At 56.0% G+C, this 26064-nt stretch overlaps 7 protein-coding genes across 7 annotated transcripts in view; 3 read left to right on the plus strand and 4 right to left on the minus strand.

Annotated features, from left to right (window-relative positions):
- Positions 1-9553, minus strand: part of IE81DRAFT_319778 (hypothetical protein) — a 14440-nt gene extending 4887 nt beyond the window's left edge. The window contains exons 1-94 of the mRNA XM_025512828.1: positions 9159-9553; positions 8933-9058; positions 7847-8600; positions 7663-7819; positions 7623-7626; positions 7528-7583; positions 7398-7485; positions 7363-7376; positions 7251-7320; positions 7112-7223; positions 7074-7090; positions 7020-7052; positions 6860-6989; positions 6608-6838; positions 6458-6568; positions 6373-6382; positions 6174-6351; positions 6108-6149; positions 5985-6071; positions 5918-5960; positions 5845-5890; positions 5743-5814; positions 5676-5721; positions 5627-5654; positions 5538-5599; positions 5483-5516; positions 5429-5461; positions 5377-5395; positions 5198-5337; positions 5137-5176; positions 5068-5115; positions 4980-5037; positions 4870-4946; positions 4765-4821; positions 4621-4734; positions 4500-4557; positions 4444-4466; positions 4368-4392; positions 4317-4337; positions 4284-4292; positions 4201-4211; positions 4097-4167; positions 4048-4072; positions 3973-4026; positions 3891-3903; positions 3734-3851; positions 3681-3694; positions 3648-3653; positions 3588-3612; positions 3513-3529; positions 3393-3458; positions 3359-3365; positions 3253-3316; positions 3166-3183; positions 3094-3141; positions 3033-3057; positions 2996-3011; positions 2933-2938; positions 2877-2911; positions 2790-2852; positions 2750-2765; positions 2651-2722; positions 2506-2545; positions 2382-2397; positions 2280-2351; positions 2209-2248; positions 2170-2188; positions 2052-2085; positions 2009-2018; positions 1959-1983; positions 1878-1905; positions 1779-1799; positions 1703-1724; positions 1635-1672; positions 1578-1614; positions 1540-1555; positions 1512-1515; positions 1446-1475; positions 1360-1409; positions 1256-1311; positions 1148-1174; positions 1004-1123; positions 928-979; positions 890-903; positions 671-739; positions 590-628; positions 546-559; positions 451-455; positions 394-420; positions 356-363; positions 288-301; positions 253-260; positions 184-213; positions 24-75 (exon numbers count right to left, since the gene is read on the minus strand). Coding sequence (XP_025373091.1) covers positions 24-75; positions 184-213; positions 253-260; positions 288-301; positions 356-363; positions 394-420; positions 451-455; positions 546-559; positions 590-628; positions 671-739; positions 890-903; positions 928-979; positions 1004-1123; positions 1148-1174; positions 1256-1311; positions 1360-1409; positions 1446-1475; positions 1512-1515; positions 1540-1555; positions 1578-1614; positions 1635-1672; positions 1703-1724; positions 1779-1799; positions 1878-1905; positions 1959-1983; positions 2009-2018; positions 2052-2085; positions 2170-2188; positions 2209-2248; positions 2280-2351; positions 2382-2397; positions 2506-2545; positions 2651-2722; positions 2750-2765; positions 2790-2852; positions 2877-2911; positions 2933-2938; positions 2996-3011; positions 3033-3057; positions 3094-3141; positions 3166-3183; positions 3253-3316; positions 3359-3365; positions 3393-3458; positions 3513-3529; positions 3588-3612; positions 3648-3653; positions 3681-3694; positions 3734-3851; positions 3891-3903; positions 3973-4026; positions 4048-4072; positions 4097-4167; positions 4201-4211; positions 4284-4292; positions 4317-4337; positions 4368-4392; positions 4444-4466; positions 4500-4557; positions 4621-4734; positions 4765-4821; positions 4870-4946; positions 4980-5037; positions 5068-5115; positions 5137-5176; positions 5198-5337; positions 5377-5395; positions 5429-5461; positions 5483-5516; positions 5538-5599; positions 5627-5654; positions 5676-5721; positions 5743-5814; positions 5845-5890; positions 5918-5960; positions 5985-6071; positions 6108-6149; positions 6174-6351; positions 6373-6382; positions 6458-6568; positions 6608-6838; positions 6860-6989; positions 7020-7052; positions 7074-7090; positions 7112-7223; positions 7251-7320; positions 7363-7376; positions 7398-7485; positions 7528-7583; positions 7623-7626; positions 7663-7819; positions 7847-8600; positions 8933-9056 — 5098 coding nt within the window. The 5' untranslated portion in view covers positions 9057-9058; positions 9159-9553. The remainder of the gene's footprint in view (positions 1-23; positions 76-183; positions 214-252; positions 261-287; positions 302-355; positions 364-393; positions 421-450; positions 456-545; positions 560-589; positions 629-670; positions 740-889; positions 904-927; positions 980-1003; positions 1124-1147; positions 1175-1255; positions 1312-1359; positions 1410-1445; positions 1476-1511; positions 1516-1539; positions 1556-1577; positions 1615-1634; positions 1673-1702; positions 1725-1778; positions 1800-1877; positions 1906-1958; positions 1984-2008; positions 2019-2051; positions 2086-2169; positions 2189-2208; positions 2249-2279; positions 2352-2381; positions 2398-2505; positions 2546-2650; positions 2723-2749; positions 2766-2789; positions 2853-2876; positions 2912-2932; positions 2939-2995; positions 3012-3032; positions 3058-3093; positions 3142-3165; positions 3184-3252; positions 3317-3358; positions 3366-3392; positions 3459-3512; positions 3530-3587; positions 3613-3647; positions 3654-3680; positions 3695-3733; positions 3852-3890; positions 3904-3972; positions 4027-4047; positions 4073-4096; positions 4168-4200; positions 4212-4283; positions 4293-4316; positions 4338-4367; positions 4393-4443; positions 4467-4499; positions 4558-4620; positions 4735-4764; positions 4822-4869; positions 4947-4979; positions 5038-5067; positions 5116-5136; positions 5177-5197; positions 5338-5376; positions 5396-5428; positions 5462-5482; positions 5517-5537; positions 5600-5626; positions 5655-5675; positions 5722-5742; positions 5815-5844; positions 5891-5917; positions 5961-5984; positions 6072-6107; positions 6150-6173; positions 6352-6372; positions 6383-6457; positions 6569-6607; positions 6839-6859; positions 6990-7019; positions 7053-7073; positions 7091-7111; positions 7224-7250; positions 7321-7362; positions 7377-7397; positions 7486-7527; positions 7584-7622; positions 7627-7662; positions 7820-7846; positions 8601-8932; positions 9059-9158) is intronic.
- On the minus strand, positions 9255-10116 carry IE81DRAFT_131041 (hypothetical protein). Its single transcript, XM_025510271.1, has 2 exons — positions 9624-10116; positions 9255-9436 (listed from the first exon to the last, which is right to left on the minus strand). Exons 1-2 carry the CDS (start codon positions 9916-9918, stop codon positions 9354-9356), a joined length of 378 nt encoding a protein of 125 aa, XP_025373092.1. The 5' UTR covers positions 9919-10116; the 3' UTR covers positions 9255-9353.
- A 1230-nt stretch (positions 10117-11346) lies between these two features.
- IE81DRAFT_131100 (hypothetical protein) lies at positions 11347-13053 on the plus strand. Its single transcript, XM_025510272.1, has 3 exons — positions 11347-11916; positions 12037-12045; positions 12235-13053. The coding sequence occupies exons 1-3, from the start codon at positions 11494-11496 to the stop codon at positions 12790-12792; spliced, it is 990 nt and encodes a 329-aa protein (XP_025373093.1). The 5' UTR covers positions 11347-11493; the 3' UTR covers positions 12793-13053.
- On the minus strand, positions 12808-15255 carry IE81DRAFT_319781 (phosphoglycerate mutase-like protein). The gene is made up of 7 exons (XM_025512829.1): positions 14785-15255; positions 14271-14682; positions 13959-14187; positions 13799-13881; positions 13640-13697; positions 13329-13562; positions 12808-13217 (listed from the first exon to the last, which is right to left on the minus strand). The coding sequence occupies exons 1-7, from the start codon at positions 15066-15068 to the stop codon at positions 12943-12945; spliced, it is 1575 nt and encodes a 524-aa protein (XP_025373094.1). The 5' UTR covers positions 15069-15255; the 3' UTR covers positions 12808-12942.
- Positions 15256-15732: 477 nt separating this feature from the next.
- Positions 15733-18006, plus strand: IE81DRAFT_363759 (hypothetical protein; the record flags this gene model as incomplete). The annotated part of the gene is made up of 5 exons (XM_025516806.1): positions 15733-15747; positions 15904-16195; positions 16306-16415; positions 16513-16656; positions 16735-18006. The coding sequence occupies 5 exons, from the start codon at positions 15733-15735 to the stop codon at positions 17506-17508; spliced, it is 1335 nt and encodes a 444-aa protein (XP_025373095.1). The 3' UTR covers positions 17509-18006.
- A 642-nt stretch (positions 18007-18648) lies between these two features.
- IE81DRAFT_357117 (hypothetical protein) lies at positions 18649-21469 on the minus strand (the record flags this gene model as incomplete). Its single annotated transcript, XM_025516685.1, has 10 exons — positions 18649-18690; positions 19035-19184; positions 19250-19465; positions 19562-19699; positions 19746-19769; positions 19936-19960; positions 20116-20153; positions 20635-20784; positions 20861-21013; positions 21266-21469. Coding segments are annotated over 10 exons (1140 nt in total), but the record flags the coding sequence as incomplete, so codon positions are not given.
- Positions 21470-23191: 1722 nt separating this feature from the next.
- On the plus strand, positions 23192-26058 carry IE81DRAFT_357119 (hypothetical protein; the record flags this gene model as incomplete). Its single annotated transcript, XM_025516686.1, has 9 exons — positions 23192-23278; positions 23408-23578; positions 23684-23833; positions 23953-24061; positions 24243-24262; positions 24981-25151; positions 25366-25456; positions 25624-25814; positions 25879-26058. 9 exons carry the CDS (start codon positions 23192-23194, stop codon positions 26056-26058), a joined length of 1170 nt encoding a protein of 389 aa, XP_025373097.1.
- Between the last annotated feature and the right edge of the window lie 6 nt (positions 26059-26064).

Raw genomic sequence — 26064 nt, forward strand, 5'->3', positions numbered from 1 at the left:
CCGGAAATGAGAGGGTCTGTTACCGCAACAGTAGGAGACGGCACGCCAAGGATGGACGAGAGTTGCGAAATCAGGCTAGATACTTGAGTCGCTTGAGGGTCCACAGGAAGAAGGCTTGCAGTGGGCGCTCCGGGAAGCAATGAGTCTGCCCCAGAAAGAGTCAAAGAGGCTGGCAAATCCGACCCATCTGTCTGCGTTACTCCATTGAGGACGCTGGAAACGAGCGATTGAATCGATTCAAGGGGCGAGGACGGGCTTGTCTGGATGACTCCCGTGGTGGATAGCACGCTTGATAAGAAATCTCCCAAAGAAGAAGTGTCGGTGTCGAGCGACCTGGTAGCGCCAGATGGGATACCGAGGAAACTACTGATGATATCGGTGGGCTGCAAAAACGTTGGCAAGCTCGCGGTCGAGAGCATGCTGCCAATATTCTCAGTCAATGAAGATAACAGGCTCTGTGCGCCTTGAGAAGTTGCAGGCAGCGTTGGCAGTGTGTCTTCCGCACTGCTCGCCGCGGCGCCGAGCGAGCTCGTGACAGCAGGCACGTCCAAAGAAGGCGCTGCGGTGAGCGATGGTAGATTCGTTGAACCGACCACGGTGCTCGCCGCGTCTGTTGGAAGTAATTGAGCTATGCTGGATATTGCACTTTGGACGTCGAGGGAGCCGGCACCGCTCGGCAAGGCTTGTAGTGAGCTCAGTATGCTCGAAATCACCACTGCCGGTTCTGTGGCACCCGAGGCTTTGGGCGCAACATCAGTAAGCAAGCTAGATGCCAAGCTGGTCAGAGCCGCAGTTCCAGTCGGAATTCCTCCTTCCGTCGCTGTGGGTACCGAAAGGATGTTTGTGGCATCTTGGAGACCTGTCTCCAATGGCAAGCTCATGCCATCACTTGTGAGGCTTGGGCTACTAATGACAGGTGTGGTGAACAGGTCGCTTTGGAGGCTGGACAGCAAATTTTGAGCAGATTCTAGGCCGGCTGCTGAAGACAATGATCCCAATAGACTAGAAGCTTGCGCCTGAGGTTCCGGCAATTGAGTTGCTAGAGGTAGCGAGGCAGAAGGATCTTGTAAGGCTGCACCAGCACTCGTAATCGAGCTGATTAGGCCAGAAGCAATGGTCGAGACTGGCAGCGATTCAGGTAGAAGACTTGTACTTGCGGGTAGGGCTTGCGTTGCTCCGTCCATGAGACTTGAAACGATGCGAGAGATCGAATTGATAAGGTCAGATCCGCCAAGCGTCGTGCCTTCGCTGCCACGAATACTGCTGAGAGCCGAGTCGGCGGGAAGCGAAGTTGGCAAGGTTCCTGTCACACTTGGATTATTGGCGTCTATCTGTGAGAGCAGGCTGGAAATCTCGGACTGTGCTTGAGAAACCGGAACACCGTCTCCCAGTGAAGTCGGGAACACCGTCTCTATCGATGGTACACTCGCAGTCGTTGGTGAGACTGGTGTGACTTGGGCGATGTCCGAGAAGAGCTGCGAAAGGGAGGTGAACAGAGCCGACTGATCCACTGTGCTAGGAAGATTTGCAGAGGATAACACATTTCCTGGCCCATCTGAGCCAGCCAGCGACGTGACGGCTGCGGGAAGAGATGTCGGCAGAGCGCCGATTGCGCTGGTCAAGTCGGCTCCCACACTTGTGAGAGGGTCTGTCGGCAGAACGATACCCGGTCCTGACTGAGATCCGGTCTCCACCCCAAGACTGATACTGATGCTTGCACTCAGCTCACCCGAAACGTCCGGAATTGTATCGGTCGCAGCGGATCCGGTGGGAAGCACACTCAGGGTAGCTAGGGTCGTCTGTGCAACACCGTCAGGGATGATGGACCCCGCTTGATCAAGGATCGAGGTTGGAATCGAGCCAGCAGTTGCTTCGACACTCGTGTCGACATTTGTGCCGATTATACTTGTGACCCCCAAGTCGGTGAGCAAGGTGGGGATTGGCGAGATCGGCGAGACCAGAGGTACACTCAGGCTAGTGGCGCTGGGCAGGGATGTCTGTGCAACACCGGCAGAGGTCTGCCCGAAGATCAGACTTGTGAGGCTGTCAACGACAGTCATAACCAGACTTGATGCTGAAGCTTGACTCGGCACTTCGCCAGACGGGTCCAGTGTTGGCAAGATGTCGGAGGTCGCGCCGAGCGATGAAGTTGCCACCCCAGCCAATGACGTTGGGGCAGAGGCCGCGTCTGAGATCGCACTGGAGAACGCATTGTCGCTGGGCACGATGGTGCTGGTAATGGAGTCTACTTTGCTAAGCAGCTGCGAAGTTTGTCCAACAGATGATGTTATAGCTCCGAGGCCAGAGCTCGCCGGTATCGAAAAGTCTTGAGAGAGCGTCGCGCCCAGAGACTCGCTCAGTGAAATGCTAGCACTGGGCACAATCTCGCTGAGAATACTAGACGCTGCTTGAATCAGTGAGCTCGTCGCGTCCAGTGGCAAGCTGGGCAGAGGTGGCCCTGCAGGATCAGTCGAGCCAGTAGGAATCGCTGCACCGCTTTCCGACGCTGTCAACGACAAGTCTGCTGAAATCGAAGGCACAGATGCTGTGATTATGTCGGAAACGGAGATCGAGTCCGTGGGAAAGTGTGCAGCGAAAGATAATAATCAGAGCACATATGATTAGGTGAGCTGTAATGATCCATCTGAACTCGATATTAGCGGTGCGCACCTGGAACAGCTTGGATCGAGCTGCTGAGTGAGTCAAGCAAGCTAGAGGCGACCTGCGTAGGTTGGACAATACTTGGGACAGGAGCGGACGTGAGGCTGGGACCTGTCGAAGAGTTGAACCAAGGTCAGTGGCAATGTCGAACTTCCATGGGCGGGCTGATCCGAGACCTACCTGTGATTCCACTCAGCGTGTCAATGATGCTTGACAGAAGGCCATTATCATCGGTGGGTAGGGATGCCGCCTGCGAGACTGCGCTGATGACGCTTGCCTGACCGTACAAAGGGTCGCGGGTCAAAGCCGTCAGCTGCGTCTGCATATCCAACACGCGCCGGCCGACTCACCTGCGTTGCTGACAGGTCTACACTTGAAGTAGCGGGTACGACATCGCTTGCCACGGACGAGGCGCCGAGGTCAATCGACGACATTGCATCGGTAATGGTCTGCACAACGCTCGCGATAATAGAAGAGAGGCTCGCGGTAACCGGGATGGAAGACACAACAGGTGCTGGAATGCTGGCTGAAAGGGACAAACCAGCTGAGGCCGACTCAGAATCGAGGTCTGGTAGGCTTATGGTCGCAGACAAGGAAGGGTCGATACCTGTCATTCCCAAGTCTGCGGAAGAAAGACCACCCTGGCTGCCGGGTACTGATGGTAAGATTGTGGCAAGAGAGGTTGCTTGGGGCAGACCGCCCGACTCAGACAGATCTGCTGAGAATGACACAGCAAAGCCCGAGGTCGAGGAAGGCGAAGAGAGCGTCAACGAAATGTCCACGCCAGGCGCAGAAATCTGCAGGGAAGCGTCCGGCGCGATGTTGCTTGCTGCTGGAAGGCCAGCAGTCACGCTGGTGACCCCTGGGTCTGCAACATCCGTGGTCGAGAGCGGAGCACCGATGCTGAGGGAAATGGAGCCGTCGACCGCAGTGGGAAGCGCAGCGCTTCCGCTAATCGACAGAGATGGCAGTATGCCGCCGCCGACTCCCTGCTTCAGAGTGAGGTGAGAGTCAGCCACCTAGGAAGGGACATCTCCGCGAGGCTCATGTGTGTGCACTTACCGCGTCCGACAAAGAGAGCCCCACCGAGGCCAGAGGGGAGTCGCCAGCGGTGGTCGGCGCCACCTGAGATAGAAGAGATGACGCAGACTGTAACAATGACGTTGCATCTTGAGGCGGATTCAAAGAGCCTGGTAGCGAGACCGTGCTAGCTCCAGGGAGGGCCAGACTTGGCTCGCTGCCCTGCTCAGTGGAGCCGAGACCCAGCAATGAGCTTGCTGTAGAGAGGGCTTGACTGGCTTCGGAAAGGACTGCGCTGGCAATGCTGGTGGTAAGCGGCTCATTCGCGGCCGTTCCAGGTCCGAGCTCTGATGTTGCGTCGCCCACAGCAGAGGTCAGTCCGTCGACGAGACTTGTGGGGGACGGAACATCCAACGATGCACTGAGGCCCAGTGAAGCTGAGACCGAGGAATCGACGAGGGGGACCGAAACAGCTGGTGACGGGTCCTCAAGAGTGATTGAGCCATCGCCTAAGCTTACTCCCAACGAAGCTCCCGCGGATGCGGTTGGAATAGCGTTGGTCACCGTCGACGTGATATCGCCGGCCAGTGTCGTCACCTGACTTCCACAGCCTCCGAACGGTCCAAGGGCAAGACACAAAATGCTGCTCAGAATACCTGTACTCGTGGGTTCGGCGACAGGTGCACTGGTAAGATCTGGCGTTCCTGTTGGCTGCGCTGCGGCATTCGTGTTGGAGGCCAAGCCAGCCAGAGAGGATGCAACTCCTGCAGCGGAAGCGGAAGCGCCTGACGTGGCGAAAGAGGTGAGGTCGCCGGGACTTAAGGCGGTTGACGCCGGATTAGCTATTGACAGAGAAGGAGCCAGGCTTGCTGCTGCCTGCGCCGACGCAACGCTTGCCAGAGATGCCGATAGAGCCGCTTGCGCTTCTGCGCTGAGGACGGAAGCGCTCGCTGCGGACTGAGCAGCTGCTAGTGAGGAAGCCGCGTCTGCCGCAGAGATCGCTGACGCGACGCTAGCTAGCGAAGATGATGCTGAAGCCGCCGCCACAGAGGCCTCGCTTGCAAGGGAGAGCGAAGCTTGAACGCTGGCAAGTGATTGAGAGGCAACGGCTGCATCGGATGCCAAACTAGCCGCCGCGAGCTCAGAAGCGACGCTGGCCAGCGAAATCGAGGCTTGCGAGGCAGCCACAGATGCTGCACTGGCGATGGATAACGAAGAAGCTGCGCTGGCGGCAGCACGTGATGCCGAGGCCGCAAGATCCGATGCTATACTGACGCTAGCAAGGGACGAGAGTCGACTAGATTCCGCTTGAGCTTCTGAAAGCACTGAAGCTGCCGAAAGCTCGGACGCCACGCTCTGCAGCGAAGCAAGACTTGCCAGCGAGACTCTGCTCGCTTCTGCTGAGGCCGCTGAAAGCGCTGAGGCCACGGAAGCCTCCGAAGCAATGCTTTGCACTGAGGCTAGAGACAACGACGCAGCCAGCTCTGCTGAGACACTTGCCGCCGATAAAGATGACAGACGACTGGCCTCGGCTTGCCCAGCCGACAAGACCGAGGCAACAGACGCCTGAGATGCTAGACCTGCAATAGAAGCCCTGCTTGCTTCTGCCTGTGCTGCTGATAGCACAGAGGCAGCCGATGCCTGCGATACTAAGCTCTGCACAGAAGCTAGCGACAGCGACGCTTCAGCCGCTACGCTCGCAGCCGAAATGGAACTGATGCGGCTCGCTTCTGCTTGTGCGGCTGACAACACCGACGCTACCGATGCCTGCGAAGCGATGCTCTGCACTGAGGCCAACGACAGCGATGCCGCCAAGTCCGAAGCCACGCTGGCGGCTGAAATTGATGAGATGCGACTTGCCTCCGCTGCTTGACTCGCAGCGGAAATAGCGCTGGCTATGGAGGCCTGCGATGCAATGCTTTGTGCCGCTGCTAAAGATAAAGACGCCGAAAGCTCTGCTGCTACGCTAGCCTCTGAAATGGACGAGATCCGACTGGCTTCAGCTTGACTTGCAGCCGAAAGAGCGCTTGCTACAGAAGCCTGTGAGGCGACACTTTGGACTGACGCCAGTGACAAAGATGCCGACAATTGTGAAGCCACGCTGGCTGCTGAGATGGATGAGACTCTGCTAGCCTCGGCGGCGGCGGATAGAGCAGAGGCGACAGAGGCTTGGGAAAGTACCGACGCAACCGAGGCTTGCGATGCAACGCTGGCAATCGAGGCTGACGAGATCGACGCGGCGAGCGCAGAGGCAACGCTGGCTTGAGATGCTGCAGCGACTTCCGAGGCGACGCTTGCGGCACTAGCAGCTGATATTGATGAAGCGACGCTCGCAAGAGAGGCTTGGACACTTGCTGCCGAGACTGATGAAGCCACGCTTGCAAGGGACGCTTGAGCACTGACGGAAGACAGAGAAGCAGCCACACTTGCCTCGCTGGCGACGCTTGAGAGCGAGGCGGCCTCAGAGGCTCTAGACAGCGCAGATGCAACACTTGCTTGCGAGGCGAGGCTGGCAATTGAGGCTGCAGCATTTGCGGCGGAGATTGATTGGGCCAAGCTGGCCGCGCTGATTGAAGAGGCGACTGATGCTGCTGATGCCGCTGAAAGTGAGGATGCAACCGAGGCTGCGCTGACGGATGACAACGATGAGGCAACAGAGGCTACCGATGCCTCAGAAAGTGAGGATGCCACGGAGGCTGCGCTGACGGATGACAAAGAAGAAGCAACGGAGGCTGCTGAAGCTGCTGCCGATGCAACTGATGCAGCCGAAAGCGACGAGGCTACCGAGGCTGCACTGACGGACGATAAAGATGATGCAACCGAGGCGGCCGAGGCAGCAGCTGATGCTACGGATGCGGCCGAAAGTGATGCGGCGACGGAGGCAGCGCTGACGGACGAGAGAGACGAAGCTAGCGAAGCCGCCGACGCAGCAGCTGATGCGACTGACGCAGCCGAAAGCGACGAGGCTACTGACGCTGCGCTGACCGATGAAAGGGAGGAAGCGACCGAGGCGGCTGAGGCAGCAGCCGATGCCACGGATGCGGCGGATAGAGACGAGGCAACCGAGGCGGCTGATGCTGCTGCTTGTTCTGCAGACAGAGCAGCGGCGGAAGAGGCCGAGAGAACAGAGGCGATGCTGGCTTGACTTGCGGCAGCTCTAGAGACTGAGGCGACAGACTCTGAAGAAACGCTGGCGAGAGAGGCGAGAGAAGCAATGCTAGCGGCCGATGCTTGGGCCTGTTGGGCAGAGAGCACAGAAGCAGCGGAAGCTGCTGCTTGTTGCGCTGAGAGGACTGAAGCTGAAGACGCTGAGAGTACCGATGCGACGCTGGCCTGACTCGCCGCGGCTCGAGAGACGGAGGCTACCGACTCTGATGAGACGCTCGCGAGACTGGCGAGCGATGCTACGCTGGCCAGTGATGCAGCCGACGCTTGCGCCAATTGAGCTGAGAGAACGGAGGCAGCTGAAGCTGCGGCTTGAGAGGCGGAGAGGACCGAAGCTACGCTGGCTTGACTTGCTGCGGCTCGAGAGACCGATGCGACTGATTCGGATGAAACGCTTGCGACACTAGCAAGAGAGGCAGCGCTCTCTGCCGCCTGTTGGACCGAAAGGACGGACGCTGAAGACGCCGCGGCCAACTGAGCGGAGAGAATGCTTGCGCTTGCAGCAGCTCGTGAAACCGAAGCCACAGACTCTGACGAGACGCTGGCAACACTGGCGAGGGAGGCGGCATTTGCCAGCGACGCTGCGCTTGCTGCGGCTTGTTGGACCGAGAGAACTGATGCCGAAGACGCTGCCGCTAGCTGAGCTGAGAGGATGCTTGCGCTGGCGGCTGCACGAGATACAGATGCCACAGATTCTGAGGAGATACTGGCCAAGCTCGCTGATGCAGCCGCGCTTGCTGCGGCAGCGACCGAGGCCGAGGAGACGCTTGCGATACTAGCCTGTACGGCAGCGCTGGCAGCAGCAGCAGCAGAGACGGATGAAACGCTAGCGATGCTTGCTAATGAGGCTGCACTGGCGGCAGCAGCAGCAGAGACCGATGAAACGCTTGCGATGCTTGCTAGCGAGGCTGCACTGGCAGCAGCAGCAGCAGAGACCGATGAAACGCTTGCAACACTGGCCACTGAGGCTGCGCTGGCAGCCGCAGCAGCGGAAGCTGACGAGGCACTGGCTACGCTGGCGAGCGAGGCAGCGTTTGCGACGCTCTGGACGCTCTGCACACTTGCTACGCTCGCGAGTGATGCCGCGCTGGCAGCCGCAGCAGCGGAAGCTGACGAGGCACTGGCTACGCTGGCGAGCGAGGCAGCATTCGCGACGCTCTGTACGCTCTGCACACTTGCCACGCTCGCGAGCGACGCCGCACTTGCAGCGGCGGCGGCCGAGGCAGAAGAAGCACTGGCCACGCTTGCCAGCGAGGCAGCATTCGCGACACTCTGTACGCTCTGCACACTTGCTACGCTCGCCAGTGATGCCGCGCTTGCGGCGGCATTTGCAGAGGCCGAGGAGGCACTAGCGATACTGGCGAGCGACGCGGCATTTGCGACGCTTTGAACGCTCTGTACACTAGCTACACTGGCCAGCGAGGCAGAACTTGCAGCCGCTGCCGAAGCAGCAGAAGACGCGCTCGCCGCACTCGCGAGAGATGCAGCGTTAGCTACGCTCTGGACGCTTTGAACGCTAGCAAGGGAAGCAGCGCTGGCTGCCGCAGCGGCGGCAGAAATCGAAGAAGCGCTGGCAACGCTCGCCAAAGAAGCTGCATTAGCCGCGCTCTGAACACTCTGCACGCTTGCCAAAGACGCCGCGGAAGCCGCACTGGCAGCACTGGCGGCGCTGACACTTGCCCGAGAGACGGAGGCGACCGAAGCCGAAGATACACTTGCCAGACTGGCCAGACTGGCCGCACTGGCAACTGATGCTGATGAAGCGCTGGCTATGCTGGCAAGACTGGCGGCCGATGCTGCCGAGGCCACAGAAGCAGCGCTAGCAGCCGAAGCCGCGCTCGCAGCACTAGCAGAGGATGCTGCCGCTCCGTTCGACGTTGTGGTCGCACCCCCCGATCCACATCCTCCCAATACACCTCCTAGCACATCGCAGAACACCGTGCTGGCGATACCTCCCGTTCCAGTAGAAGTCTGCTCGCGGTATGGAACGGTCAGATCAGCATGTGTTGGTTCGATCAGCAAGCCGTCGTTGGTCGTGGCTGCATCCGGTTTCCAAACAGGTTCCGCTCCATCCAAATTCATGCACTCACAGATGTGGTTTTGGGAGCTGCCACCAGCCGACGGTCGATAGTTGGAGTCGGAGCAGGACCTGCCTGTACGGCTTGTACAACCACCGCTGCCGCAAGAGCCGCGCGCACGAGATTGACCATTTCTTCGCGAGTCGAAACAGAGAACGAGCGGTCGTCAGCTCGTTGAGGGGTTGTCGCACAACACCTGGCGCCTGGTCACTCGCGCACTGATCGCGTACATACTTGAAAGTCTCGTGCTCTTTCCTACAATCTATTCCTTCACCCTCCGCGATTGACAGGCCCCTGCTCGCCCGCCCTCCTGATTGAATGGATTTCCCAGATGATCGCTGCCGCTGAGCCGTTCTCCGGCCAGGTGTCGCAAATAAGAGTTGGTGAAGATCGAGAGTTGATGAGGAAAGCAAGCAGGAGTGGGCGGAACTAAGAAGAAGAAGATGGATGAGACGAGCAAGCAAGGCAAGCAAGAAGCGCAAGAACGAGAAAAGGAAAAAGAGGGTGTGTGGCTACGGTCGGATGATGAGGTTCAGGATCGATGAGGTGCTCGAGCAAGGACACAAATCTCTACAATGAGCGCGGATGCTGATCGATCCTGTTTGCATCCGGATCTGCCGTGCTGAGCGGACGACCACTGCCAAGCGTGCCTTGACCGAAGATCTGCGCTCCTCGCATCTGACGCATTCATTCGCTCACCTGGGCCAAGCTGAGCGCCATGCGCTGCTGGGGTACATAGCGCCAGACAAAAAATCCCGAGCTTGTACGCAGAACACTTTGAGCCTGATGATCGATCCACACTAGACCGCGGTCGCCTTGCATGGCCTGGCTTCGGAAACATAGCGACGTATTGACACATGTACGTAAGCCGTTCGGGCTTTGTTGCGCAAGAAGGACTTCGAGAGGCACCTCGCGGATCGAGCCAGGATTGCTGCTCAAGATCATGCGCATTGACCATGCGGCGTTCGAGCCAGCGGCGTGGCTTTGGTCGCATGCGGAAAGAGATTGCGGATCTTGATTACGTCGGCCTTTCAAAACGCTGTGCGGTACGGTATCGGGCTGGGCGTGTGCAACGTTAGATGTCAAAGTCGGAGCACGAACATTGAATGTTGCGTGGACCACACAACCCGCCTACATCCTGCCTGGCTGATGAGATGTGAGACATGTCGTCGATTCTGTCGCGCAAGCCTAGCGGAGTCGCAGTACCTGGCCCGGGCGATTGTTGCCATTCGCCTGAACACTGGACCGCTGAGGAAGACGCGCTTTGGTACCGACCGTTGCTGACCCACAGCCGGTACTGTACTGCTACTACTGCAAGCTGCTCTGCCGTTCTGTGCGAGTCTTCCCATCTATAGGTACAGCATGGCTTCCCACATTCACGATGCCTTGCCCTAGGCTCCGTCTCGCGCGCGCATTTCGTTTTTCCACTGATCAATTTCTGGTGGCCTGGAGCTATCGATCGAGTTACTGCATGGGCTCCTTGCCGATGCAAGCCATATGATTGTGAGACGTGTGGCGGAGGATGGTAGGTCAGGCCGAGTGGTTAAGATGAATTCCGTTGGAGCGCCTTCTTTGCATGCATCAGGCAGAAAGTCGAAACGAGTCCAGATGCGTTCTGGCCCTTTTGGATGAGGGAACAGTGGAACGAATGGGTGAGACATGTAGGCTTGTTGCCGCGCCAAAATCAATTCACGACTGATAGCTGGTCAAGTGGCAGCGCACCGCCGCACCGCGCGCGATCGCGCGATCGATCGAGACGTTGACGGACCGCGCGGGCCGCGAGTAAATGCGCGCGGGGAAATCTATCGTACGTACGTGACGACCGCGCGGATCAACACGCGCCCAATATAAATTTATGTCCAGAAATGAAATCACGAATGAGGGAATAGATGAAATTAAGGCCACATCCACCGACCCAATTTTGAAGCCCGATCACCGCATGCGGCAAGAGCCGAGCAACATCACCTCCTCGGCTCGCGCGACACATGAGCGTGGCCATGCTGGGTGCGTGGGAACTTTTGGAACACCGCTCATATAGCCGGAGGGCCAATGTACCAGCAGCAGCGGTCATGTGAGTGTGAGTGTGAGTACCGTCCGCGTTGGTCTGCTATAGGCTTCGTGTTAGATCATGCCTGGAACAAAGCTGAGCCAAGCAGCAAGCTCAGCCCTCCCGCCATTAGTGCAGCTCAAGCACTTCAGTACGGTGCATGAGTCCTGTCGGAGCCAGTCCGCTGTCAAGTCGCCCAGAGGAACGAAGAGGCCGGATATCGCGTCGGACGCGAATTTGGGTGCGTGGATGTTGCTGTGTGCGCCTTTTGGAGCGGAGTGTGCTTCAGCATTCAGGCAGCTGAACGAGACGCCGCTTCTGCTCGACAATCATCTCAGCATACATACTGCGGTAGAACACACACAAAGTCATCCACGCGACCAACCAAATCCGGAAGTGGATATCTTTGCGGAAGGCTCAGGAACAAGGCGTGACGAACCATCGTACTCAAGAGCTGGATCCCGTCACTGAGAAGGAGACTGAGCAATCATAGGCCTCGCAAGCAACGACGATAGGCAAACGATGAGCGGGCCTACTGGGGCATTGAAGCATGTGCAAAGCTCGATGGAAAGTGTGGCTGGGCTAGCCAAAGGTCTGTACGCGCGAGCACCGGCCAGCACGGCCACTCTTTTGTCCCTCTTGTTGTCCTACCTGATCACGACTGCTCGATCAGACTACGTGCTGTATCGCAGTCTGGGCGTGGGAGGCCTTGCGCCTCCCGGTCCCATAGGCTGGTTGGTGCACACGTTCATTCTTCGGCCTCTTGCCATGTCATCAGGTCGAGAGAAGGATCCCGAAAGATTGCCGGTCTCGGATGAGCAGGTGCAGGGGCAAAGCTTGTCACTAGATCTTCCAAAAAGAAAGGGAAATGCTCCATTTACTTTTGGTCTCATGCCTCATAGACAATTGGACCAGACTTTGCCCGAAGATGGCGCGATGCAAAAGGTGAGACATGCTGTGGGTACTTCCACCACCCGGTCGCCCAATCGTCTGCATTGCAACTCTCGCAATGGGGGCGGCGGCGCTGTGGTGAGGTAGAGCTTGTTGGCTTATGTCACGCTCAAGACTATGCAGGTACGCAAGATCCAAGTAGCTTGTGACGGACAAGCCACTCACCCACTGGCCGGCCGAACTGGACAGTTGAGCCCCGATATTCATGCGGCGGTCTCACCGATGCTGACCCCTTGCCGTTACACTTCGTCCCCACATCCTCTTCCTTCCACCACCTCTCCCTCGCGTTGTCCTTCGCGACGCCATGTCCAGGCTCTCGCATCTCACTTCAACAAGCTAGCCACGCTCAACGTCAATCTCCGTCCAAGCATTTCCGTTCTCGAAGCGCACAACTCTCCCAGCTTGCAAGTGCAGCACTCGCCCAAGGACATTAGCGCAACACAAATCCATTCCTACGCCCGGCTCTTTCTGTCCGGTCTGCACGCTCCTCGATCCGACGTTTCTTCGCCTCTCAAAGAATTCGCTCATATCCATCTGCACGACGGATCATTGCACCTCGTCCTCTCCCCCTCGCACGCCCGCATCGTGCTTGCTCAAGGATGGGGAGAATTGCACAGACTGGCGGGCGCATTCTACAGAGGTCATTGGTGGCCTCTTTTCATCCTGCCCAAGTGGCTGGCAAACGATGCAAAGGCTAGATGGGGCTATCTGGCCCAAAGAGCTCAGAGCTCCAGCAAGGCTGTGCTGCTGCCTCCTACGTACCTCATGATCTACGCTCCTAGGGACGAGGAAGAGCTGCAGCACGTCAAGCGCATCATCGATGCTGCCGCAGCTTTTGCTCTTGGTCACGAGCCGATCTCAGAGCCTTAGCTCAGTAAAGATGATGCTATGCTATGCTGAATATATTGCAAATTGCGATTTGAGATACTATAGAAGTCTGATCGGTGGATGCGTTCAAGCAGTCTACCTAATCGAAATCGTAATCGTGTTCGTCTTCACCTTTTTCTTTCTCTCGCTTATCTAAGTCTTGGTGCCCTCGCAAGCCTCTTCCACACCCTTGTACTCTTCCGTCCTCTCCCTCACGAATTGCTCAAAGCGATCCAGCGCGCAGCTTCCTTCAGGTCCATCGTGACAAGCCGGCAATTTTTGCACTGCGCCATTCACAATGACCCTTACAAAGTCTGCCTTTGAGAGGCTGCTGCTGGTTGCGGTGGTAGAGGGAGAACAAGTGATGCGTTCCAGAGCCACATGGCCCAAAAAGGGCAGGACGTGCGAAGTGTGCCACACGCGATCTTCTGAGGTACCGATGGTAAGGAAAGAGGCGTGATCGGGATCAAAGGCGGGAATGGCCGCTCGCGTTCAGCTTCATTCGGTACGGTGGCGTTGCACGTCTACCACCTGCTCACCTGGGTTGCGATCCGTTGGCAAATCGTATTGCGCAGTCTGGTTCCAGATACCCAGTGCGACCAGCGCCATGGGAGGCTCCTCACGATGAGTGAAGTAAGGGAAGAGGTACTGCGTGTGGGTCTGATTGGGCGGGAGAGGTAGCGGGTCGTCCAGCGATGCCCGGAAAGAAACATCGTCGTGAGGATCCGCGTCCTTGCCAATAGCCAACAGATTGTGTGTTGAGGTGTTTAGCCCTACAGAGAGGAAAAGCAGAGCAAACGCATGTCAGAGAGACACATGAGCTGAAGACTCGCGCAGATTTTATACTCGCACTGCGCTCCGAGGTATGGAGCGAGGGGTGATCCATATCCGACCATCTTGTGATAACGCTGTGAGAAAGTAGGCCCACGATTCGGACGATATGATACGCCATAATGTCAGCCTTCCGCTTAGCCACAGGCGAAGCCGCGAAAAAGGCATTATGACTCACCAAGTCGTTCCAATACCCAAAGTCTCTAAAGGTCTTGTGATCGAAAATGTCGCAGAAGTGGGATTTGCCCACACCAAAGATGACTGTGAAAGTGCATACCATCGAGGAGTATGAGTACCAACAGTATCAGAGGAAGTTCGATTTTGGATCACACGCTCACCGCTTTCGTATCCACAAAGCATGGGAAGAGCAATGACATCCTCAAGTTTCCAATCGAATTCAGGGGCCAAGTTCTTGAGCTGCCGCAACGGTCTCTGACCAAAGACCTCTAGCCATTCTCTCTGTTCTTGCGTGCCTGGCTCTTTGGAAAACTTCTTGCAGACCTTGTGAGGTGTGAGGGAGTAGCCCCAATTTGGGTCCTTATTGTTGACCGTGATCAAAGTGAGGTGCTGCGTGGGACACCGGTCGAACATCAAGTGAGACGTGTGCAGGTGTGGGCAGGTCAACCAGACCTCGCAATGTGTCGACTCACCTTTCCATCCCCTTCTCCGCTCTCTCCTCTCTGCCATTCGGGAAAAGCGCCCCTGATCCAGTTCTTTGCTGTCCCTACGTCCCTATCGCTTGAAGCGGACCAGACCTTGAAAGGCGTCTTGACCTTCCCTCCTCCACCAGCCTCCCTTGTCTTTTTACCCAACTCCAAAGGAGGAAATAAGTGAGGATGAAGATGTCTCAATCTTTTCCCTTGTCTATATGCGTCGTGCGCTCCGGGCTCTGTGAGCGCTTCGAGATTGTCAGAAGAGATGGGCGATTTCCATCCGCGAAGGAAAGCGAGTCGGCCGCTCTTGGGCCAATCTGCGTCTGGCGAAGCAAAGTGAGAGGCAAGTCGCTGGACAAATGGTTCCATGTATTCTTCCCACTCGTCGTCGTTCGCTGCGATGGAGGAGCTGATCGAAGAGAGCGTGCGGACAGATCGTCGGTCAGCGTGATGCGTCCGTCACCTCTCAATCAGCGCGGTCTTTGCGCTTTGCCATCCCGTCGTGACTTACTGCCTGATGAGCATCGCGATGGCTCTGGAGGTGCATCCTTTTGGAAGTTTGAGATTAGCGCCCGGAGCATCATGATAAGGACTTATTCCAGACATGTGCTCCAGCGGATCCCAGTCGCCATGATGAGGTGATTTATCAGGGGAGGTCAGTAGCGGCGATTGGAAGGATTGTTGGTAGGCAGGTGCGGGTGCGGGTGCGGGTGCGGGTGCTGAGCGGGTTGAGCTCAAGCAAACGAGCAGGATAGCGCTGAGAGTGACGCTCTTGCGAGGCATCGGCCACAGCATCTTGCCGTAATGTGAGAAATGGCGGGTAGGCGCGGTCGTGAGAGAAAGGAAGAGGTGTGGCTAGTCGGCATGGCATGGCGAAGCTTGAAAGATAGGCCAGGAGGGGCGAGCGTGTATATGTAAGCAGAAGATAGTAGTAGTAGTAGCGTGAATGAGCGAGCCGGAGGGCGGCCCTACATGGCTGTTATGCCGGATGATGCAAGTCACGAGTCACGAGTGGAGGCAGCATCGACGCGTGCATCAAGGTCGGTCCCCTCTGCTGCTTGGCGCGCGTGATTCACATTCACATTCAATTCAAGATTCGTGATTATTCGTGATTTGTGGTTGATTGCCAGATTGATTCAAGATTGGGTACCCTTGACTATTCATTTCGCGACTGCAGCGCGGGTCACACGCACGCACGATCCAGTGCACAACTCTTGCCTTCACTCACAACCACGCACCTTTAGTCCTTCTCATCTGCTCCTCTCATACGTTGCCTTGCTGACCAAACGCGTCGGCAATCGCTTCCATAGCACATTCACTAGACAGACAGTATCAGCAGTGCATTCCAATCAATCGGCTGGCAAGGCACCACCTCAGAGTCTGAGCGGCGGTAGAGCTTACAGTTTGGGTCAGGATGGAACAAGCTGGTGGATCTTATCGGATAGGAGCAGCATCCACGATGTCGAAGCCACAGGTACGTGAGGGCAAGCACATGGAGCCGCAAGTCTTGGCGATCTTGTGCCGTGCCATGATCGAGATCGAAGCGACATGAGGCTTTCACCTTTTCGTCTTCGTCTTCCCCTTCACCTCGCTGCATGCGCGCCGCTCTCCATGTTGGCGCATATCAAAGACGGCGACGAGCACATCGGTGAAACGTCTCGCTGGGGACGAAAGAGGAGAAGAAGAAGAGGAGGAGGAGGATGAGACACCGCTATACTCCAGGTCTCCATCACCGGTACTCGACCGGCCGAATAAACACGAGGCAGCGAGCTTGCAGGATTACTTGGCACCTCGCAATGTAGGCCATGCTATGCTGCTCAAGATGGGTTGGGTCGTTGGACAAGGTCTAGGCATCACGGGCCAAGGAAGAGTGGAGCCTGTTCCCATCAGCGAGAAGCGAGGTTCAGATCTGACGGGAATTGGTGAGTGCTCGCGCGCGCGTGTGCGTGCATTGCGCGGGCGAGGCGGAACGGAAACTGAGCACCGGTGTCATTCGTGTCGTTTGGGATGGTTACGCATTCGCGCATTGCAGGAAAGATGTCTTTGGACCTTCGAACGGTGGATGCGTCGGTTGCGCAACGCAGAGAGATGGCGTCGGAACGAATGGGTAGGGAGACCGAAGAAGAGCGATCTCGCAGATTGGTGAGGTGACGCGACTCATGGCTTACGCGTATATTCGCTCCTGGCTCGATGGTCTTGCGCTTACTCGCTTTGCGTCTATCTGCTTCCCACGTTTCAGGACGAGGCGGCTCGTATGGCCACGGCAAAAGCTGGAGCAGCGGAAGCAAAGAGCGCATTCAGATGCGAGCTGTGCGATAAGGGCTACTCCATTCCTTCGGCGTACGAAGCGCATTTGACCTCTTACGATCATCATCACAGGAAGGTGCGTCCCTCTGAGCCCGCTTGCTAGTGCACGAGGTCACAAATACTTAGCAGCGCGGCTTTGCGCCTCACTCACTAGCGCCTCAGGGAAATGTTGGCGAGCGAGAAGGCGCGGCATGGGGCAGGAGCTACGGACAAACGTAAAGCAAAGGAATCTGCGCGAGAGGCCAAAGAGCTGGCTAGGCTGATGGGTGCCAGCGCACCCACTGGTCGGGCAACGAAGCCTCCCAACACGACGGCTGCCGGCGGGCTAGGGCCTCAGAGCGCTCTGGACAGCGCAGGAGAGGCTTCTACGAGCAATCCGGTAAGGCAAGAAACTTCAACGAATGCTTCGACATCGGCTCGGCCTTCTCAAGGTGGAGGTTGGAAGAAGGTAGGCTCTGCGAGCGTCTTGAATGTCTCTGGTCCGGCGGCATCTGCTCCGAACAACCCTTCGAGCGGCGTTGCCAGGCCCTCACACGATCCGCGCGATTCTCATCACACACACGCCACTGCCTATTCACGTCTCAGCGCGCCCAAATTCAGGTCGTCCGGCTTCGAAACGCTCGAGACCACTTCGACAAGACGCGACGAGCGCACTTCATCGTCCACCCTTGCGAAGCTACCCGCTGGGTTCCGACCCGTCGACTCATTCCGACCCCTTTCTACGCCCAAACAGACCGCAGCATCTTTTGCGCCTGTGCTGTTGCTCGATCGAGCAGATAGACATGTCGCGCCAAGTTTGCGTACGAGCGGGGATAGCGATCAGCAACCTGCGGAGCCTGCCAGTCCTCCACCGCCTCCACCAGAGGATGTGTATCCGCCTCCCTGTCCGGTGGAAGATTTCCCACCTCCGCCTCCTCCGCAGAACTAGGGATGAGATTGATGCTTGCGTGCGCGCTCAAAGCTTTCAACGAATATCTCGTCGCCGGACTTTTCGTGTCCCGCGTTTGGAGATCGTGGTGCAGACATTGCTTGAGCTGAAAGAGGGCGATGAGGTTCGAAGAACAATGTGATGACAACACTCGGCAGGCCACTGACTAGCTACGGGCCTCGCGCCTTGCCTACGCTTTACAACTCGTGCAGAAGATTACCTCTTCTGTTAAACGCCTCGGCTAGGCGTGCGACTAGACCTGCGCTCACTCGCGCCAAGCTGCTCGATCCAATCATGGCTGTTCTGGGGCCACGTCAACGCCTGCGGACGATCTTAGTCTTGAGGCTTGTCCACATTCAAGAATGCTGCTCTCTCTGATACAGGTAGCCGCATGAGTGCCGCAAGATGGCCTTCAGAGGCAGCGCTGGCGCAATTGATCTCCAATCAAAATGAAGAGCTTGACCGAGTCATGAGTCACTATACAGTTTTGAGCCTAGCATTCGTCATCAAGTCTTCACAGCGACTCGTATGACAGCAAGCAGTGCATTCAAGATTTGGATCTCTTCGTGTTTCAATCGCGCTATAGCAATTCGTGAGTCTGCAGCCAGCGCACAGGAAGATGAGGTCTCACACGGCTGCACCCTGACCAAGCATCGGTCGCGAGTCAAGCGTCAGAGTAGCAAGGGCCAGATGCACCCTATCGTATCTTTGATTTTGATTCAGATTGATTGCGCCACTTGATGAGCGGACTGTATCCATGTGTATATGGGTGCGTTGTGCTGTGACGAGCAAGTCAGCTGAATGCGTGAACGTCAAGCGGAGCAGTCACGTAGCATGCAGTCACAGTGCATGCTTAATTGCCATGCTCTGGTGATCGATCGAGTTGAGTCGCGCTCGAGCGCGCGCCCTCGCGGCGGTCGTTGCGCACGCGGGGCATATGCTGTGGGTCGAGCTGCACGCACACCCGCCTTGATTCACATTCACGATTGCCTCATCCTTGATCATACTCAGACGTCGTGAGTGCATGTGCATGGAGTCGACTTGACCGAGGCTCGCATTCCACTGAAGACCGAACTGCAAGCAAGGACCCCATCGTGAGCGGCCCAAGCGAGCCTTAAAGGCAAGTCATGAGTCACAACTTTACCCAAGAATTGTGGAAACGCGCTCGAGGATCGTGAAAGCCTGAACGATATCTGGAATCGTACTCAAAAGTCATGCTGTTGTGTAGCTGTGTCAAAACCTCTATGTAAGGCGCACGCATTGTATCGAAACCTCGACAACAAGGCAAGCATGAGTGGAGGCCTGCAGATTGAGGATTGCAGCACGTGTGAGTGCGACTGTCGATTTCGCCACACTAAGAGTGGAATCGCGAAGGTGCTTGTGAGAGCACAGCGCGAAAGCCAGTCGATAGCCGTGAGTTGATGTGGATGATCTTCTACGAGTCGAGAGACTATGCGAAAAGCAGGCGAGGAGTGTGAGTTGCCAGTCTGCGCAATGAGCTCCAGCACGCTTATCCTCCTCCTCACCTTTTCTAGCTGAGTCTTCAGAACCATGCGCCAGTAGGACTTGATCTGCACAGTGCTCCTTCCACCGCATTGCTCGCTCATGCGCGTCCAGTCAACGTGTGCCATGCCGGCTTCGCACATGCCGAGTACGAGTGCCTTTTTCTCCGAAGGCTGGAAAGCAGACGAGCGGCTCCATGTCAGCATGCTCCATGCGGGCAGAGCGTTCCTCTTCTGACCTTCCAAGCTGTCCTTGCTCCGCCACGCTTGCTGCTCTGTCCCTGCTCCTCGAGTTCAGAACGTTTATCGTCGCGAGGTTCAGGCTTGACTTTCATCGGACTGCGCTGAGTCGTAGAGCTCCTCGCCTCTTTCTTGGGAGTCTTGGACGCGCAAAATGAGGTGTCAGCGGCTGGATCTGAAGTCTTGACGAGTACAACTTTGGACTCAAAGTCAAGCTATCGAACACGAGGAGTGCTCGCTGTGACCGCGTTCCCGTCAAGTGTCTTGGCGTTGCTATGCAATCACCGCAATGCTTTGGGCTGGCGACTCACCGCTGAGAGCACACCCTCTGACTGCCGTTTAGTTGGTGTTGGAGGAGATCCAGACGGAGATGAGCCATGCTCCATTTTAGGGTGTGAGATTTTGAGTTCCAAGGAGTGATAGCGGGTAGCAAAGCTCGAAGAGGGTAGCTAGAGGCATTCCTAGAGGCAAAATGGAGCAAAGCTCGCGACGCACGTTCGTGGTCATGACCATAGCAGTCTGATGAGTGAAAGATCTGTAACATCTAGCTACGGGCAAGCGCGCCGAATGATCACAAATTTTCTCCTATCAATAATACACGGCTCCGCACTAGAAGGGCCCGAGGCAATAAAGGTCCATGCACGGGCAGCGGGCTCATCTTGTAATATCCAACCAAGCGACATACATACGCCTGAACATGACTCAGATTTCTGCACCCTTCAAAGTTCCACATTCACCGGTTTCAAAGATCATTCAGCTATATATATAGCTGTGACTTTGCTCCATATGCGCGACTGCGCCTCGTAGGTATGGACTCGCATCACCGAGAGCGCAATTCAGCCGCACTCGTGACTGTACCACGCACAGCTGTGCTGCTCGAATCTTGAAGGTTGGCTCAAGGGCCTAAAGCTGTTCATTAAGATGTTCATTGAGACGGCATTTGTCACGAATCTGCAGGAATTGCGCAGGTTGAGGAGTTGAAGGCGTGTACACAGAGTCGTAGAGAGAAGCGAAAAGCCGAGCAAGCTCGAACAGTGCACGAGACTAGCTAGATACGGCGTGCAACGAAAAGGTGCGTGGATGTGGGCGTCATGCTGATTGAGGGCCCGCTAAGATCGTGGAAATTATGAACAAAAGGGGACCGACAAGACTCGCTTGCTCAATGCGTGAAGGTGGGCCTTGCGCCGACGACTGCATCATTTGGGATGCCTTCAAGTGCGTAGAGGGCTATTGGATTGTGCAACCGTCAGTGGCATGCCGGTGAATTGGAGCACTAATCATTCTACATCTCCTCAAGTGCCTGGGAGTGACGGCCGATGCGCGTTCAGCGTCAGATCGATCGGAGGTGGCTATGTTGGTCATTCCCATGCATTGGTTCACCCACCTTCTCGAGTTTCGGCTTGAGACGCATGTTCCAATAGGCCTTGATCTGAGTCTTGGTTCGACCGCCACATTCTGCGGTAGCTTCGTCCCAATCTACTGCGGGAAAGCCCGCTGCGCACATCCTCATGACGAGCGCCTTCTTCTGAGCGCCCTGCGTCAGTTGGTCAACATGAGCTCATGTTAGCGCGAGGCGCATGACCGTCTCCGTCGCTGATGGTGTCACTTACTGTCCACGCTTCGGCTTTACCGCCGCGCTTGTTCTTTCCATCTTCATCTTTGACGTCCTCTTCGTATCCTTCGTCGTCCGCTTCAGGCTTGACCTTCTTCTTCTTGGGAGAGCCTCGAGGCTTTTTTTTGGCCGCGCTGTCCAAAGACATGGGCTACATGCAGGCGTGACCGTGTGCCAGCGTGCATACGGGAAGAGGTCGAGGCGGGAGGCAAGGAGCAAAAAGGGTCAGCGAGACCGACGTTAAAGTCGCGTGTACGATGCAAGGCGAATCACGAATCTAGTATGTGAAGCTCAGACTTGGTCGAGTTGCGTTCTCAAAGCGAAATATTGCCTCTCGCTCGGCAGGAGTTCGTGGGATTTGCGTGCATCATTGCTTGTCTCAACATTGCTCGCATCGACTCACCGCCACGGAGAATGGGTCAAAGTCTGGCATGTTGCTGCGCTTCTTGGTAGGATTTACTGGAGTGGTGTCTTCTCCAGATGACGCTTCGCTTGCCGTCGGAGAGGTGCTCATGGTTGTCAAAAGAGGTGAAGCTGATGATCTTGAAAAAATGACTGGCTGGCGCGACTGGACTGAGTCTGAGTGATCAGAGGACGAGGATGGCTGCGTGAAGGACGATGAGGTCGAGAAGGAATGTTTCGTACCCCTCCAAGGATCAGAGGTTGCTCGCGTTGCTTTGGACGTCTGACCAGACACATCGCGCAGGCTTGAATGAGAGACCGAGTACCAAAATGCATCCTAGACCGATACTGTGTTATAGTCAGTTGATTGATGTTGCGTGTGCTACCACATGCTCAGTGAGACATGTAGTCTAGCAACGATCCAATCGCGTCAGACGGTCAGAGAGGAGATAGACCGCGAGGCTGATCGCGCGTCGTCGCAACTCAAGCACATCAGCAGCCCTCGCACTCACGACTGGTCAAATCAATCACAATCACGAATGGTGCATCACCGTGCAGCAATCAACCATGATAGATCCATACGTACATGATCGTGGACAGCAGGGAAGGAACATCTACTCGTGACTGCCCCTCGTCGTCTCCCGGCCAGCATGCAAGCACACTTGATTGGGCGCCCCGCGCTCGGTATGACGTGTCGCTCGCCTCTGTATATATGTGTAGCCAAACTCACTGACTCACGTTCGCCACATCTACTGTTGACTTTTATTGTCACGACTGCAGCAATCTATTATACAATTGAATGCGCAGCAACACAAGGTGGGCGCAGTCACCCCTCGCTCTGTTTCAAATCCGGCAGAGCGCTCATCCAACAACTACGTCTACGCAGATGCACGGATGGACTTTGACTGCAATCAAGACGCACTATATAAGGATCTCAATCCACGATTGCAGAGGTGAAACGTGATGAATGTCAAAATAAAATTTGTGATTAGTATCGAAGTGAGTGCTTCAGGAGCTCGTGGAGGCATGGATGGACTCGGGCTGACGATATATGTGGATGGTAGCCTCCCCACTCGTGACTGGATTCGCCAGTCGTGAGAACGCGGCTATCGCGAGGCGTCTCGAGACGGGTGTGCGTACAATCGTGAATGTGAATGAGATTCAGCAGTGACTCAAACTCCCAATCGTGATCCTTGATTCACGATCCACGTTTGTATGGAAATTCTGCGCGTGCACGTCACGGCTGCATGCATAGTTCAGCCCCCAGGGACCTACACATGTGCATGCAAACCAGACAGCGCAGTATCGCAGTTAAATTGGCGCGACTCTGACTCGGGATTGGATGGATGTTGATTGATTCGCGCACATCCTGATCTGCGATGTGAAGGGCTGCTGCTGATCGCCCGGATGATCGACTCGTGACTTCGTTCAATCATCAAATCGACTTGGTGATACAGATTCTGATTCGTGATTGTCATTGTTTATGCATGGCGCGCTCAATATCCCGCGCTGTGACTCGCCGTCAGACGTTTAGTCTGCATGATGAGCCTCGATCTAGCTTTGATGGGGGTCTGTCAATCAAGCCATCAAGGCGATGGGTGCATGGAGCAATCACAATCAATGCGACCCCTCGGCCGTGTAGATCACGCGCAAGGGTTTCCAAGAGTCGTCCAGACACGTCGTCTGAACTCGAACGCTGTATCGCAGGGGCTTGCGGTGATTGCAGGCGTGCAAAGGCGTTTGTCACGAACGTCTGACCGCTGTCCGCATATCTACAGAGGCTGCTGGTTGGTCTGTTCTATAGTTCATTCATGGATGCTGGATACGACTTTCTGTATGCCTTTCACTCGTCCCACAACATCCCTGTCCCCGGCCACAATCTGCAATCGTAAATACCAGAACCACCGTCCAAGTCTTTGCTGGCACGATGATCGGGTCTGATCTCTCCGCACCACCTTCACCAGCCGCCTCTCCACCGCCAAGCAAGAGAAAATCAGCACTGTCCGATGTAGACGTGAGTGCGGGCACGCTTTATGTACGTCGCTCGGGTGTTGATGTGCGATGCATTGAGATGCTTACGCCGCTTGACGAGCCTTAGTGTAGCATTTACTGACCTCGCACATTGCCCACATGCCGGCTCTAGGAGACGCCAAAGAAAGAGGCTCGACCTCCGAAGCCGAAGAAAAGCCCCAAGAAGAAGATCAAGATTGAGGCTGACAGACATGGCGAGCGTCAGAAACATGCTCAGGATCGGCCTGAAGAGGACCAAAAGCTCAAAGAAGGCAAGTGTGTTGGGAGAGGCACGGCCTGGACGGTGAGCGTGGCAATGCAGATGCGCATCTTCTCCTCCCTGACAGGAGCAGAGCTGACGAAAATTTGACGTATCGCGATGCTGCCATTCGTCACGCTCGCCACGCAGCCCGAAGAACGAAAAGCTGTTATCACTGCCCTCTGCGCCAAAGGGGCGGCCACTCTAGACTGGAGCGAGCTCAGCGATCAGTGCGGCAGTCGCACCCCTCAACAAATCAGGAACTACTACAACATGGTGTTGAAGGGTCACATCGAAAAGGTGAGCCATGAAACCGTCAGTCAGCAGTGCAAACAAGCCTACAGAAGCTCATCATGCCCTCTCTCGTCTCGTGGTGCGCAGGCGTTTGAAAGCTAGAGCATATATACGTCTCGTCGAAGGTGCGCTCGTGGCTCATTGCAAGGGCTCTTGGCAACATGCTCCCATTACCTAGGCCAATCTCAATGTTCTCTCGAGCGAAGGGCAAAGAGCTCGCGAGCTTTGAAGAAGGTCAGCGCTTCAAGGAGAATCGCGCATGTCTGTCCCCTGCCGCAATCACAAAACCTTCTGCTTCCCTTCGAGGACGATTCATGCAAATGGCTGTGCTGCGCTTGATTTAACGTGACGATCACGAGCTCAGACTCGCGAAGACATGACCGATGTTGACGCGAGATTGTTGGATCTTCAGCAGATCCTGGGATGACCTTCACAGTGAGGAGAGGAGACCACTCGATTCTCATTGACGCCCGAACCTCGCTTGCTGGATCACGCACCACTGGATGAGGGCTGCTGCTGCCATGCAGCTGGTTGCCAAAGGGGAGCTCCAAGATGTCGCTTAGCTCGGTGTTGAGACGCACACGATTGGTGATTTAAATATCGCATTCAAGATTGATGACCTCTTTCCCCCTCGGCATGACAGCTATAAGCAGCATACCGGCACCAGCTAGTATACACATGCACGCAGAGTTTGCGCGCGTGCCTGTGTTGTCGCCGTTAATCTGTTGCCTCCCGCGCGCGTGCTCATCAGAGCGGCCTTTCTACGTGAATAATGAGCTGATTGCTAAGTCAGGTGAATCACGAAGGCGGCCTTTGATCATCATCTAAAGAAGCGCCTAGCTGGAGTCGCGATGCAAGAGGCTCAGAGCAGACTTCGCGTACGGAGGCACGATTCATCATCAATCACGAATTGTTGTGGATTACCGAATCTGAATTGTGGTGAATGTGAACGTGATCGGTGCTCGCAGACTCGAAACATCTTGGTTGGTATATGCGCTATAATCGTGGACAGGCACTTGTGTCGACTTCCGTCTGAGTGCCGAGTCTGATGCATCTCTTCTTCTGCAGCAGCAGCACCGCATTGCTCTTCATTGCTCTTATTGCCCTTCCTCCATCTTGCCTCCCTTCAGGACTTCAGCCCCCCGCCCTTTAGCTTCTACCAGTCAACACGTCAACAAGCAGTCAAGCGCATTCTCGACACTTCTCGAAGAAGAGGATGAAGAGCGGACCGACCGATGATGTGCAGCAAGAAGAGGAAGACGCCATGGACAGCAGCGCGCCAGAAGACAACTGCTTTGAAAAATTGATCAACCAGAGTACGAAGGTGCGTCCGTCATTGAGGGGGCAGTGTGGGGGACGTACGACTATGAGAAGAGGTAGCTAGGTGACCCATGGGCCTGGTGAGGTAGTCCGAGCTCGTTGTGGACTTCCGATGGCACACCCACTGCCATAACTAGGTACCAACTCTCCAAAGAAGAGCAGCTCCTCTCCTGTCGCTGACGCAAAGGCCTCTCTCTTTTTTTCCGTTGCTCTCACAGCTCAAATCGAAGAAACAGGCTAGAGCGTTGGCGAGCCCCAAGAAGAGGGCTGTGTCAAGCTTAGAAGACGAGGAAATGGACGAGGCACAATGTGCGTCGCCATTGGCGTCCTCGAGACGCACTGCAAAGGTGCGTCGCAAGAGCGGAGCTGTTGAAGAAGGATGCAATGTCCTCAGGCAAGAGTGGAAGGAACTATGGCGAGACTTTCACAAATCATGTCGTTGATTGTTGCGACCGCCGCGCATGATGCTGATTCAGCGCTTCTCCCGCCCACGCCGTTCTCTTCGCAGGGCACTCCTAACAAAACTACTTCTGCACGACTCTCAACAGGTCAGACCAGTCCAAAGAAGAGGCCTGCACCAAAGAAAGAGATCGATGAAGAGATGAATGAAGCGAGCTCTCCTAACAAAAAGCGTCCGCAGACGGGCCAAGCAGCAAGTGCATGGACCGTGAGTATTAACCCGCGACCTGATCTGCGCGCCTTACGACGTTCCACACGTTTACAAGCTCTAGTCCACGTATGCGCTCATGCAGGCGGAGCAACGCAAAGACATGGTCATGAGCATGTGCGACCTGGGTTATCCTGCCATGGACTGGGCTGCTCTCGGCCAGAGGTGCGGCGGACGCACAGGGGTGCAAGCTAGAGACTACTGGCGAAAGGTCATGAAGCCAAAGCTTGCTAATGTGAGCTGAAATACG

This window comes from Ceraceosorus guamensis (assembly GCF_003144195.1).
Source record: "Ceraceosorus guamensis strain MCA 4658 unplaced genomic scaffold IE81scaffold_3, whole genome shotgun sequence".
NCBI lineage: Eukaryota > Fungi > Basidiomycota > Exobasidiomycetes > Ceraceosorales > Ceraceosoraceae > Ceraceosorus > Ceraceosorus guamensis.

Coding starts and splice junctions, on each gene's coding strand:
- IE81DRAFT_131041 (XM_025510271.1), bottom strand. CDS start 9,918: ATGCGACCAAAGCCACGCCGCTGGCTCGAACGCCGCATGGTCAATGCG. Junction 9,437..9,623: donor TGGCGCTCAGCTTGGCCCAG/GTGAGCGAATGA, acceptor ATCCGACCGTAG/CCACACACCCTCTTTTTCCT.
- IE81DRAFT_131100 (XM_025510272.1), top strand. CDS start 11,494: ATGAGCGGGCCTACTGGGGCATTGAAGCATGTGCAAAGCTCGATGGAA.
- IE81DRAFT_319781 (XM_025512829.1), bottom strand. CDS start 15,068: ATGCTGTGGCCGATGCCTCGCAAGAGCGTCACTCTCAGCGCTATCCTG. Junction 14,683..14,784: donor ATCGCGATGCTCATCAGGCA/GTAAGTCACGAC, acceptor CTCTTCGATCAG/CTCCTCCATCGCAGCGAACG. Junction 13,563..13,639: donor TCCATACCTCGGAGCGCAGT/GCGAGTATAAAA, acceptor TCCTCTCTGTAG/GGCTAAACACCTCAACACAC.